The sequence below is a fragment of the Procambarus clarkii genome, chromosome 18, assembly GCF_040958095.1.
Source record: "Procambarus clarkii isolate CNS0578487 chromosome 18, FALCON_Pclarkii_2.0, whole genome shotgun sequence".
Classification (NCBI taxonomy): Eukaryota; Metazoa; Arthropoda; class Malacostraca; order Decapoda; family Cambaridae; genus Procambarus; species Procambarus clarkii.
Window position 1 is genome coordinate 16,703,715 of NC_091167.1, and position 14,819 is coordinate 16,718,533.

Sequence of the window (14,819 nt, forward strand, 5' to 3'; positions counted from 1 at the left end):
AAATGTCAACCCATGTCTACTATTTTAAACAATGCTGTTTGTTGACGAAATTGTATATTTGCTATTTTTTCTGCCATATTCCCCCTTTTTTTATTTTTTTATTTTCTCAACACAATTTATACTTTAACCCTTAACATGCTCGGGGTCTAATATCCTGCTATCCACACAGGCGCATGTCATTTTGAAAAAAAAAAAATTTTTTTTTTTTTGCTAATCTGTTAAGTTCTGTTCACCGATCACGGGAAAAATAAAAAAAAAATTCTATTGTACTTACTTTTGTTGCAATAGAGCCGAGAAGCTCTGCGATGACGTCACAATCTGCATGGTCGCTCATGCAGTACACGCCCGGGAGATGTTGCGCGCGGTCCTCAAACAGCCAGAGTTGCCACAAATATATTTTCGCGCTATTTATTTACAATGTCTAAGCGCATCTTATCTAATTTTTGTTCACTAATTGTGTTTCAAATACTGTTTGAACATATTTTGTATCAATAATTGTTGCATATTTGAGTATACACAGGCGCACACAAATGTTTTCAATTACGGCAATATAATATGTCATTACAGTCTATTATATTATATGTTCTGCTTATATGTTTACATATTTACACACTCGCACACGCTATACACACTTTGAAGCACACTTAGAAGATTTCTAGACTGTGGTAGTCATTGAAGCAGTAGACAGCACATAATGGGATACCACACGTTTCACACCATGTTTGCACAAGCTTCCGTTTCTTGTCTCTACGTGTCGTTGTTTTACACACCAAGCAATCACGTTGGGCTATTGCACGCTTCACACCAGGTGGCAAATACTTAAGTTTGTGTGCTAGGAAGCCTTCAGTGTGAGCGAGGCGTGGAGTACCAGCATGCTGCAACAGTGGGTTTATGATGGGCCGCTGAATACCTGGGACATCTTTTGCAAACTTTCCTAATAACTGTATTGCAGCATCAAATACAAAGTCACGGAAAGTGGGCTTACGTCCAGTTCTCACATGGTACATGTTGAAACAGTTCAGCATGCTCATGTCCACAAGATGGAAGAACACTTTTTTCGTCCACCTACATGTCTTCCGCACACACTCTGCAGTGCCAATCATCATGTCTGATTTATCAATCAACCGCATGTTGATATTATAGTCTAAAACACAGTCTGGCTTATATAGTGGTGCGTTTGTTTTATGGCTCACTTTCCCACTGTTCACCATTGTTCCATCATGAATTGTTGTCAACAAGTTCACCTCTCTTTTGTCTTTCCACCGAACTGACAGAATGTTATCACTTTTCCTTCTCTGACACTCACCAACTGCAATGTCGTTGTCAAACACAGGCATTTCCCTTCGTTGTGGCTTTACTGTACCAACCAATCCGGTTCTATTTTCTAGCAAGAACCGAGCTAGCAAGGGACTTGTATAGTAATTATCTGTGTATAAAATGTGTCCCTTGTTCATCCACGGAGCCATGATGGTCTTCACTACACTCCCCGAGAATCCATGTTCGTCGTTACCGGGAATGTCTACATCACTAGCCGAGTACAGAATCATGTGTAACACGTATCCTGTCTCACAATCACAAAGAACAAAAAATTTCAGGCCAAATCGGTTTCGTTTTGAGGGAATGTACTGTTTGAATGGAACACGTCCCTTGAAAAGTATGAGAGATTCATCAACCACCAGCTTCTGTGCTGGTACATAAAAATCTCTGAATTTTCCAATAACATCGTTCATGTAGTGCCTCACTCGCCACAGTCTATCATCAGGTGTTCGGTCCTGAACACTTCCAAAATGTAGACACCTGAGGAGTATCTGAAACCTGTCTCGTGACATATATTTCCCGAATAAAGGTGTTGGTATTGTCTTGTCCTTGCTCCAATAGTCATTTATTGCATGTTTGTGACAGTGCTTCATCAACAAACAGAGTGCCAAAAACACATACATTTCCGCCACTGTGGTATTTTTCCAACGCTGCAGTCGTGAAAATTCTGTGATTTCCCTCTCAATCAGGTAAGCAGCATGCAGGTTCGTTTGGTGTATAATGTATTCTATGAGTGGTTCATCATAGAATGCTGTAAAATATTCCATCTCAGCCATGTCCTCACCTTGATTAGGGAAAAGGTTTGTAATCCCTACATCTTTATCGTCAAAGTGAGGAATATTAGGAATAAAATCGTCACCATCACTCCACTCAAGTACACCAGGCGTCCTGCGAGATGCAGAGGAAAGATGGCGAGGAAGCGATGCATACCGGCGACCAGGAGCTGAATACCGTCTGCGAGAAGCACGGCGGCTACGTGCACGTGAGGTGGGTGCACGTGAACACGAGGGTCTTGGTGCCATGCGGTGGCGCTTGGCTGGGCGAGATGCTGCTGACGCGACAATTTCTCGCCCAGTTACACCACTGGTACCAGCCACAGGCTCAATAAAACTTTGATCTGAGTCACTAAACCCAGAAAAGGAGTCACCTCCCTCTGACTCGTCAACCTCAAACAGAAAATATCCACAGGAACTGTGAGGTTGTGGTAGAATTGGGGTAGAAAATGGGCGAGGAGGCATGGGAGAGCGTATAGGCCTCGCCATGGCATGGCGGTCATTCTCACTTTCACTGCTGCTGCTACTATCTCCCGACAACTGTGTATAATCCTCATCGTTGTCTGAATCGTCAAACACACTTTCTTCACCTTCAGAGAATAATTCGTGGGCTATTTGCTCTGGGGTGAGGGACTGAGTGATGCGTGCTCGTGAGGCGTTTGACCGTGCGCTCGCCATGGTGACTCTCGCTAAACTGAGGCCTCCCATGCCATCGGAGCGTGAGCTGGATTTTTTTTCAAAATGGCCGCTGTTTACTAGAGCCCCTGGGCAGCGTATGGGACCCCCAGCTACACCGCGGGCCATTCAAATCGTGCGCGGTACCCATACACTTCATATGAAGTGAAGCGCAGTTGACTGGTAAAACGATTTACACTTCATATGAAGTGATGCGCACTTTAAGGGTTAATCTCAATTAGTATTAAGTTTTAGTCTTGGTGTTTTTCCTGCCCGAAACGCTTTGTGTAATAGTGGCTTTAGGCATTGTATGTACTAACTCTATCTATAAATCCATCAATGTTTTGTATGTATGATGCACCTTGTATGTATGTACTTTACTGTATGTATTGTACTTGTATGTATGTACTGTACAATACACCTTGTATGTATGTAATTTACTTGAATTAATATTTCATTTGATTTTGATTTGATTTGACATTCAATGTTGGTTTTTTGGGCCAGAATTTTTTTGTAAACGATGCTGGCATTCCTCACTGTAGTATACTTAGTCTTCTTCTCTCTCTCATTTACATCGATGCTCTTCCAAATGCCACTCAACACCTGAAGTCAATTCTATTTGCTGATGATACACTATCATTTTCTCCAATCCTAACCCTCTTATTCTAAATAGTAGGCATTCATCAGTTGTAGGAAACTATGGAGTTGCGTTCTGGTTGTCGGTATGGAGTATCCTCTCCAGGGTGCAAAGCCAGGGTAGGTTGATATGGAGGAGAAACTGTCACCCAAGCAGCAGGTCCCCTCCTCACTATGATGCCTAAAGTCTCCAATGGAAAGGCAAACGCCATTATGATTGGTTCCAGTGCTGTCGCAGGGACTGTCAGAACGAGGTTGAAGGCAACAACGAACTGTCCTAAGGGCTCCAATTCCAGAGTTAAATCCACAATGAACATCATTGATTATGAGTTATACAAAAGGACACCAATCTCGGCCACTCAGAAAATCAGAGCAGCCAAAAGAAACTACGAAAGAAAACTTGCCCAAAACATAAAGAATGATCCAAAATCATTCTATGCCTATACTAGAGGTAAAACCAAAACAAAGGAATCAGATGGACCCTTAATATGAAACTAACCAAGCTATAATGGATGATGAAAGGGCAGCAAACACTCTAAATGATTATTTTACATCAGTGTTCACACTCGAAAGATTGGATGACATTCCATCACCCACACAAATGTTTGAAGGATGGGTGGAGAATGAATTTAGGGATATACCCAATACATGCAAAATAATTAGAAAAAACATTGGTAAACTAAGACTCAAAAGCCCCAGATGTGGATGGAATCCAATCTAAAGTCTTAAAGGAACTGGAATAAGAACTATGCCTCCCGCTGAAACTCCTTTTCACAAAATCTCTGGACCAAGATGTAGTCCCGCTAGATTAGAAATATGCAAATGTTACCCCTATTTTCTAAAAAGATAGGAAGAGCTCGGCAGAAAACTACTGTACTGGAAGATCAGCTTAATATCGCACATCTGCAAGCTCATGGAGAAAATCCTCAGGGAGAGAATCATTTACCAGCTTTCAGTGAACAACCTTGTACAATCGACACAACATGGGTTTGTTAAAAACAGATCTTGCCTTACAAACTTGCTCGCATTTTTGGAAATGGTAACCAGTTACCCAGACAAAGGCTTTTCGATGGATGTAGTGTACATGGATTTTGCTAAAGTTTTCTATAAGGCACCACATAAAAGACTGGTAAGGATATTACAGGCCCATGAAATAAATGGTAAAAATATTTGAATGGATAAAACAATGGTTGAAGGAAAGAAAACGAAGGGTCGAGAAATAACAAATAGAAAAGAATCTGAATTGAGAAATGTGATAAGTGGGGTGCCACAAGGGTCCATTTTGGGACCTACCCTTTTTGTCATATACATCAATAACATAGATTTATGGTAAAGTGGGAAATGATGATGATATTGAAGCCTTACAAAGAGCTCTACATGAACTCCACAAGTGGTCAGAAGACTGGCAAATGTTTTTTTAATATCAACACATGCAAGACCCTACATGGGAGAAATAACAACCCATGCCATGACTTTCAAGTTAATAGCATTACATTACAGAAGATTGATGAAGGAAAGGACCTTGGAGTCAAAATCCACCACTCATTAAAAGTTGCACAGCAGATGGGTTTCTGAGTCAACACTCAGAAAAGCTAACCAAACTCTTGGCATAATCAAGTGTACTTTTGACTTTAAGGAAAAGAAGGTAATGGTTCAACTGTACAAATCTCTGGTGCGCCCCCATTTGGATTACTGTATCCAAGCATGGAGACCTCATTTTCATAAGGACATAGCTGCTCTGGAGAAGGTGCAACACCTGACAATAAAAGTCATTCTAAAGCTAAGTCACCTCTCGTATCAGGAAAGGTTAAGGGCCACAGGGCTAATAGCACTGCAAACCAGACATGACAGGGCAGATGTCATTGAAACTTTTAAAATACTGGACAAGATAGAGGATGTTGATCCGGATATTTTCTTTAGAAGGTCAGATGTAACACAAACAAGGAGCAATGGTTTCAACCTCAAACAAGCCACAATGTAGGACTGAGAACAGATGCTTTTTCACCCAGTGTTATTGCGTTTTATTGGATGTTATTTTGGCAGTTACGGCCAAAGCCATAACTGCCAAAACTGTGTTGAGTTTTAAAATGTACCTAGAAAATATCAATGCAAATGTGGGGGAAGACAAGCCACTGGCTTCCTGTCCTCGTAGAGGCCACTAGGATTAGTGGCCCTCGGTAAATTAGGCAATGCCTCGTCCTGCCCAGTGTTGCCAATTTTGAAGATTTACATCTAGATCTAGGTGATTTTGGTTATGTCTGGGTTTCAGAAAATGCTATTCAGATGTTTGATGTAAATGAAGAGGGTTTTAGTAGTATCTTTGATGTTTTTATATGATTTTACCAAATTTGTCCCAGAAGAGATATTTGCAAGTCTCTGAGTGTGCTATTGTATGTTTCTCTTTTATTTTCACTGGTCAATTTGTTTTTACTGTATGATACAGTTGACATCACTGCACACACACACACAGAACACATGATTAGTACAAGACTAGTCAGTAGATCCAGTGACTCGGTGGCATCTGTGGCTGTGCAACAGTGATAATAGTACTTTGTTGTCATAGTTTATTGCATTGGATATTAACATTTATAGTTAATAACTCATTACAAAAATGCCAGAAGTGAAGTACTGTAGTACAGTAAATAAATCAGACAAGAGTGTCTGCAAGACTAACCTCTTATGGATTGGATATTGGTTGTTCCAGGCGTTGATACAAGAGCACTTCAACTTTTACACCTGCTAACCATAAATCATCAAAACTTGAAGGCAAAAAATTGTCAGGCACTTTTGTTGTTACTCTAAGGAACTGTGGCCATCTAGTTGATCTGTGCAAGAACAATATTGATGACAGTAAAATTGTGGGGAAACTTACTCAAATGTTATAGTGCTTGAATGAAGGTCAAGGAAAGACCCAAATCTTTGTATTAAAATGAAGTATTGGATGGAACCTACATCCTTTCTCAAGATGCTGTAAATAATGTTCCTGAACAAGATTTTATAGGAGCTTGTGTTGATATGTTTGGCAGAGCGCCTTTCATTGTGTCCATTATATTATGTCATTGTGATTATGCTTCCCAGGGACTCGCTAAGGGTTGCTGCAGTGTTAATTATTTCTCAATTGTCCTGGTTTCTGGGAACTGTGAACAGGGGTACACAGAAACATTATTCCCACTCTGAACACCACAAGGTCTGTGCTTGTATGAATAAGCAGTTCCCAGAAACCAGGACAATTGAGCAGTCATCTGAAACTGCAGCAACCATTGGCGAGTCCCTGGGGAGCATAATCATAACGACATCATATGATGAACGCCATGCGAGGTGCTCTACCAAGCATATAAACACAAGCTCCTTTATATGGCATTACAAAACATGGTTTACAGCACCTTGAGAAAGAATGTAGCTACCGAAGTGCAATTACAAGGTGAGAGCTATGCCCGTGTCATCCCATCTTCTCTTTAATCTTCATCACATAACGCTTTGAAACTACTGATGGTTGAGGTATCCATTGCCTTCTTGTGTATCTAGCTCCAAAAGCATGCCTTCCGCTCTGTTCTTAAAATAGCCTTCGTATTTCTGGTTCAAGTGAAACTCAAACTTAGAATGGGAATACAGTACTGTATAAATTAATTACTTAACATTTAAGTAAATTAATTAGCAAATAAATGTATTGTAACAAATAGAAATTAAATGTACCAACTATAATAGAACGTATGTGTAACTTAAGAGCAAATAATTGGCAACAATAACAATAGAATAAATATACTAATCCAAATCGTACCTGCTTAACTTATTATTTTTCCAGTACTTTTACTCTACTTATGAATCATGGGAAAATTGTACTTGAACTAGTATGGCATAGTAATAACAAAATTGTCTCGGTACAGGTCTGGTGGGGGAGGCAGCAGGTACAGGGAGTCAAGCGCCTACTCCAGGTCGACGATGGAAGGTGGTTCCCTCAACCTCAACACCATGGCCTTCGACCCCTTTAGCTCATACAAGGTCAATGATCTTAACAGCTATGCCATGAACGATCAACGATGGACCTTGCAGAGGTGAGTGATGAAAAAGAAATTAGTAAAAGAATGTGCAAAACTGAAGGGTTGGTGCAGGACACCTTATTTAAAATTACACTGTTCATCAACATTTAATGCTGAGAATAACTTTTAACTGTTTTATTTCATTTTCCTAATTGAAAGAATATTTTAATGGGATTACATATTTGAAGGACAGTAGAGTTCTTCATGGTGGAAAGTTTCTTGGCCTATTCCTAGACAAGAGACTCGACTTCAGCACCCACATTCAACACATACCTAAGAAAGTCTCTAAAACAGTTGGTAAAACAGTTGATATACTCTACAAAATCAGATATTATGTTCCTAACTCTGCTCTCCTCTCACTATATTATGCACTAAGCTATCCCTATCTTAATTATGGTACCTGTGCATGGGGGTCTACCACTGCAAACCACCTCAAGCCCATCATCACCCAGCAAAAATCTGCTATCAGAATAATAACAAACTCTGCTTTCAGACAACACTCAGCTCCCTTGTTTAAATCCCTTAACATGCTAAATATTAACTCCCTCCACACATTTTCTTGTCAACTGCATTTACAAAACCCTGTTCTGAAATGCAAACCATGCTCTGAAACTCTCCCTGGACAGATGTAATAGGACCCATTATCACCACACCAGAAATAAATATCTCTTTGATATCCCCAGGGTCAAACTGAATCTGTGTAAACACAGTGGAAACAAAGGGACCTAGTCTATGGAACTCGCTCCCTAGCGAATTGAAAAGCTGTCAAACTTTTGCCTCATTCAAAAACAAAAACAAAAAGTACCTAATTTCATCTTCGTAGTTTCCTACACTGAGCTTTAAATTTGCTCTGTATCTAGTGTTACCCAATCTCCCAATCTTTATGTACTTAATCCAAACAACTTTATCACTGTGTTCATTGCTGTCTTCTTTTATGTGCTAGCTATATGCTGTATTGTGCCTATTAATTTTTGTTAAACTACCTTTCAAGCTGTCAGTGCAATCAATCTGAGCTACCTATGTGCGTTAATATACCTACAAATTTCTCTCATCTTCCATTTTTAAAAATTTTGCTAGTATTTACCTACTTAAAATTTTCTTAGATTAGGGACCTGCCCGAAATGCTGCGCATACCAGTGGCTTTACAAGAACGTAATTACTATGCTATGTATCCTCACAATCCCAATGTACCTTCTTGTATATACATATATAAATAAATAAATAAATAAATGGTGAAGGGAATGGTAATGTAACATTTCTGCCTACATACACCATGGTCACTAATTACTGTTAACCCACGGGAGTGGAAGGTAGAATCATTCACCACGGAAATACTTAGAAAACTATGATTCCTCGCACACTCACTCACTGCTTCCTCACACATTCACTCACTACCTCACTCCCTGCTTTTTCACTCACTCCCTGCTTTTTCACTCACTCCCTGCTTCCTCACACACTCTGTCCCTGCTTCTTCACACACTCACTTCCTTCTTCCTCACACTCACTCACTCACTCCCTGCATCCTCACACATTCACTGCCTGCTTCCTCACACTCACTCACTCACTCCCTGCATCCTCACACATTCACTGCTTCCTCACTCACTCCCTGCTTCCTCATACACTCACTCCCTGCTTCATCACACACTCACTCCCTGCTTTCTCACACACTCACTCACTCCCTGCTTTCTCACACACTCACTCACTCCCTGCTTTCTCACACACTCACTCACTCCCTGCTTTCTCACACACTCACTCACTCCCTGCTTCCTCACACACTCACTCACTCCCTGCTTCCTCACACACTCACTCACTCCCTGCTTCCTCACACACTCACTCACTCCCTGCTTCCTCACACACTCACTCACTCCCTGCTTCCTCACACACTCACTCACTCCCTGCTTCCTCACACACTCACTCCCTGCTTCCTCACACACTCACTCACTCCCTACTTCCTCACACACTCACTCCCTGCTTCCTCACACACTCACTCACTCCCTGCTTCCTCACACACTCACTCACTCCCTGCTTCCTCACACACTCACTCACTCCCTGCTCCCTCACACACTCACTCACTCCCTGCTTCCTCACACACTCACTCCCAGCTCCCTCACACACTCACTCACTCCCTGCTTCCTCACACACTCACTCACTCCCTGCTTCCTCACACACTCACTCACTCCCTGCTTCCTCACACACTCACTCACTCCCTGCTTCCTCACACACTCACTCACTCCCTGCTTCCTCACACACTCACTCACTCCCTGCTTCCTCACACACTCACTCCCTGCTTCCTCACACACTCACTCACTCCCTGCTCCCTCACACACTCACTCACTCCCTGCTCCCTCACACACTCACTCACTCCCTGCTTCCTCACACACTCACTCACTCCCTGCTCCCTCACACACTCACTCACTCCCTGCTTCCTCACACACTCACTCACTCCCAGCTCCCTCACACACTCACTCCCTGCTTCCTCACACACTCACTCCCTGCTTCCTCACACAGTCACTCACTCCCTGCTTCTTCACACTCATTCCCTGATTCCTCCCTCACTCACTCCCTACTTACTCACTCACTCACTCCCAGCTTACTCACTCCCAGCTTACTCACTCCCAGCTTACTCACTCCCTGCTTACTCACTCCCAGCTTACTCCCAGCTTACTCATTCCCAGCTTACTCACTCCCTGCTTACTCACTCCCTGCTTACTCACTCCCAGCTTACTCACTCCCAGCTTACTCACTCCCAGCTTACTCACTCCCTGCTTACTCACTCACTCCTTGCTTCCTCACTCACACACTCACTTCTTCACTGTCTGCTTCCTCACATATTTACTCACCCCTTCCTCACATATTTACACCCCTCTTCCTCACATATTTACACCCCTCTTCCTCACATATTTACACCCCTCTTCCTCACATATTTACACCCCTCTTCCTCACATATTTACACCCCTCTTCCTCACATATTTACACCCCTCTTCCTCACATATTTACACCCCTCTTCCTCACATATTTACACCCCTCTTCCTCACATATTTACACCCCTCTTCCTCACATATTTACACCCCTCTTCCTCACATATTTACACCCCTCTTCCTCACATATTTACACCCCTCTTCCTCACATATTTACACCCCTCTTCCTCACATATTTACACCCCTCTTCCTCACATATTTACACCCCTCTTCCTCACATATTTACTCACCCCTTCCTCACATATTTACTCACCCCTTCCTCACATATTTACACCCCTCTTCCTCACATATTTACACCCCTCTTCCTCACATATTTACACCCCTCTTCCTCACATATTTACACCCCTCTTCCTCACATATTTACACCCCTCTTCCTCACATATTTACACCCCTCTTCCTCACATATTTACACCCCTCTTCCTCACATATTTACACCCCTCTTCCTCACATATTTACACCCCTCTTCCTCACATATTTACACCCCTCTTCCTCACATATTTACACCCCTCTTCCTCACATATTTACACCCCTCTTCCTCACATATTTACACCCCTCTTCCTCACATATTTACACCCCTCTTCCTCACATATTTACTCACCCTTCCTCACATATTTACTCACCCCTTCCTCACATATTTACACCCCTCTTCCTCACATATTTACTCACCCCTTCCTCACATATTTACTCACCCCTTCCTCACATATTTACACCCCTCTTCCTCACATATTTACACCCCTCTTCCTCACATATTTACACCCCTCTTCCTCACATATTTACTCACCCCTTCCTCACATATTTACTCGCCCCTTCCTCACATATTTACTCGCCCCTTCCTCACATATTTACTCGCCCCTTCCTCACATATTTACACCCCTCTTCCTCACATATTTACACCCCCTCTTCCTCACATATTTACACCCCCTCTTCCTCACATATTTACACCCCCTCTTCCTCACATATTTACACCCCCTCTTCCTCACATATTTACTCGCCCCTTCCTCACATATTTACACCCCTCTTCCTCTCATATTTACACCCCTCTTCCTCACATATTTACTCGGCCCTTCCTCACATATTTACACCCCTCTTCCTCACATATTTACACCCCCTCTTCCTCACATATTTACACCCCCTCTTCCTCACATATTTACACCCCCTCTTCCTCACATATTTACACCCCCTCTTCCTCACATATTTACTCGCCCCTTCCTCACATATTTACACCCCTCTTCCTCTCATATTTACACCCCTCTTCCTCACATATTTACTCGGCCCTTCCTCACATATTTACACCCCTCTTCCTCACATATTTACACCTCTTCCTCACATATTTACTCTCCCGTTCCTCACATATTTACTCTCCGCTTCCAACACATTATATGGGAAAATATGAGTGAAACTATTTACATGGTATTAATTATCGGATAATAATTACATGATATTAAGTAAATATTTCTTAGTCTCTTTTGCAATTGTTGGGAGATGTTCAGCTTTTAATAACATTCGGGAGGTCATTCCACAATTTTTGACCCTTGATTTGCATTGCGTTTCTGCTTCGATTGAGTCTCACTTGATGAATATCAAAGATATTAAAGAAGTACAGTATAACAAACTCTGTCTTCAGACAACACACAGCCCTCCTCTGTTTAAGACCCTTAACATGCTGAACATACTCTCACTCCCTTTGCCAGAATAACTTAATTCTGGAATGATTTTTGTTGCCAGGTGTTGTACTTTCTCAAGAGCAGCTATGCCCTTCTGAAGATGAAATCTCCAACCTTGGATACCATAATCCAAGCAATAACAATGCAATGCAAGCAATACACCAGAAATTTATGCAGTTAATTAACTTCGTTTTCTTAAAGTCAAATGTTTGCTTGATTATTTTCAGGTTTGGTTAGCTTTTTATTTACTGCTTCTCTACTTGTTGTGCAGCTTTTAGTGAATGATGGCTTCTGACACCAAGACCTTTTTCTTCATGTATCTGCTGCATGGTAATGTTGTTAATTTGGTAGTTGTGATATGGGTTGCTATGCCCCACATGAAAGGTCTTGCATTTTTCATTATTTAAAAACCTTTGCCAATCTTCTGACCATTTGTGAAGTTCATGTAGGTACTGTATGCAGACGACAAGTCACAATAACATGGCTGAAATATGTTGAGCAAACCACACACTAGAAAGTAAAGGGACAACTACGTTTCGGTCTGTTCTAGACCATTCTCAAGTCGATACCTACAGGAAGAGAAGCAGTCTTCATGTAGGTATCTTTGTAATGCCTCAATATCATTTTCACTTTCTATTTTACCATAAATCTAAAATGTCATTTGCATATTTGATGATGTGGTTTTTAATATTCTGCCCTAACAGGAAAAAGATTGGACTGAAGCGTCGAACTAAGAGAACATGGGAGAGAAATGACAGAATTAAACAAACTGATGACATTAACCTCTCGTTTATAAGGACACATTTCACACGCAAAGAGTGTATCAGGTAGGAATGAACCCCAAGTGAGTCTGATAGGAAGTATATCAAGTGGTTTTGGACACCATGTGAGCATGGAAGGGTCCACCACCTTCCCTACCCTTCACCACTCACCCCCTACTTGTCCACCACCTTCTCTACCCTTCATCACTCACGCCTACTTGTCCACCACCTTCCCTACCCTTCACCACTCACCCCTACTTGTCCACCACCTTCCCTACCCTTCACCACTCACCCCTACTTGTCCACCACCTTCCCTACCCTTCACCACTCACCCCTACTTGTCCACCACCTTCCCTACCCTTCACCACCTTTCCTATCTCAATCTTCTCTTCTCTTTACCTCTTCTATACCCTTTACCTCTTCTCTACTCTTTACCTCCCTTCATCCCTGTAACCAATTTAACTAAATACTGTGTTATTCAATAAATTGCCAAAGAGAAAGTAACATTTAATGCTAGATTTCAGATTTTTTTGGGGCTCAATTCCCTGGTTCCTTCCTCTGCCCTCGCTTGATGTTTTTGTGGATGCCTCGGCTCTCAGTTGTGGCTTTGAGCTTTGTGACTAGCGCTCACCCGCTCGGCTAGGGTTATTGGCCTTCTCACCTTTGTTGTGCTCACAGTACAGAACCACAGTTTCCCTGTGGTTCATTAATTCAACTGGGGTGGGGTCTCTTCTATTCCTGTCACTTTGGAGCTGGTTTCTTAGAGTAGCTCATTGGCAGAGTTCTTGGGGTTTGGCTCTCCATGCCTTTCATATTCTGGGAGTGTCCAGTGTTCCAACCAACAGTCTGTCCTGGTTCTTTCCTGTTTCCATGAAATGAATCATTGACACCGCTTCCTGTTTCCATGGAATAGGCTGTCGATGTCGCTGCCTTCTTCAGGCTTTGCCAGATTTTCAGGTGCCCGGACGTTGCCCTCTTCGCATCAGCATGGTCTCGGCATCTGCCTCTTTATGTGATACCATTCCACAACTGCGAGGCCCTGGTAGTGGACGCCTTTCAGCTAGACTTGTCGAAATGGGGTTCTTTTACCTTTTTTCTCCTGGTCCGGCTGTTGCTCTGGGTGCTGGAGCATTTGTAGTCCTAAAGGGGAAGGGTGATTCTTCTAGCTCCTTGGTAGCTGACCCAGCCTTAGTTTCAGGCGCTGTTTGCTCGGTGTCCGAACAAAGGGTATTTTCCATGGCTCCTCTTTCAGAGGGTCGGGCTGGTGATGTACTTTATTGGTTCAAATTTCTCCTCTGCTCTTTGTGTCTGGAGTTTTTATGCATGTCTATCACCATCTTTATGGTGATTAGGTGGATAAGTTTAATGGTGTCCTACCTGCAATCGTCTTACAGGCAACAGTATGAGGTTTATTGGCATTCGATTGGCTATTTTCTGTCCCTTCATCATTGTTCTTTTGTTTCATAGCAGGTTGTTCTGTTCTTTTTCTTTCTTTCTTGGCTGTTTCTCGATTGGCATGTTATGCCTCATACTGTACAGTCACCTTTTATCATGCTGCATTGGTTGAGCCACTCCAGCTTGCTTTTGGAGTCTATACATACCTCTTTGGTTCAATTTCGCAAGCTTTTTCATGCATTCTATCCTTTCCGGCCAACTCATGCGCCTCTTGAGCCTGCCTCGTCCCTTGACTGGGTTCTTTCTTTTCTTTCCTCTGCTCGGTATGCAGTGGCACCTTCAGTCTGGGATTGTATTTTGAAGACTTTATTTTTTATTTCTCTGTCCACTGGGTGTCAGGTGGGAGAGTTTGATGCTCTTCTTCAAAGTGGGGGGTAGTTTTGTTCCTCTAGTCTTGATGGGCACTTTGTTTCTTTGCAGCCAGCTGCTTCTTGTCTGGCGAAGGAGGAAAAGAAGACTCCTTCGCCAGAAGCTCATTCTGGCGAAGGAGCTTCTGGGGGGGAGGGGGGTGGAGTCTTTTGGT

At 42.4% G+C, this 14,819-nt stretch overlaps 1 protein-coding gene across 2 annotated transcripts in view; it reads left to right on the forward strand.

Annotated features, from left to right (window-relative positions):
- The window catches only part of LOC138365808 (uncharacterized), a 45,038-nt gene extending 30,441 nt beyond the window's left edge, over positions 1 to 14,597 (forward strand). Inside the window, exons 3-4 of one of the 2 annotated variants that reach the window (XM_069326292.1) lie at positions 7,286 to 7,453; positions 12,785 to 14,588. In XM_069326292.1, the coding sequence (XP_069182393.1) occupies positions 7,286 to 7,453; positions 12,785 to 12,911 (295 nt within the window). In that variant the 3' untranslated portion in view covers positions 12,912 to 14,588. Of the gene's footprint in view, positions 1 to 7,285; positions 7,454 to 12,784 lie in introns of both variants that reach the window. The other variant, XM_069326293.1, reaches the window with a different exon arrangement.
- The last annotated feature ends 222 nt before the right edge of the window (positions 14,598 to 14,819 follow it).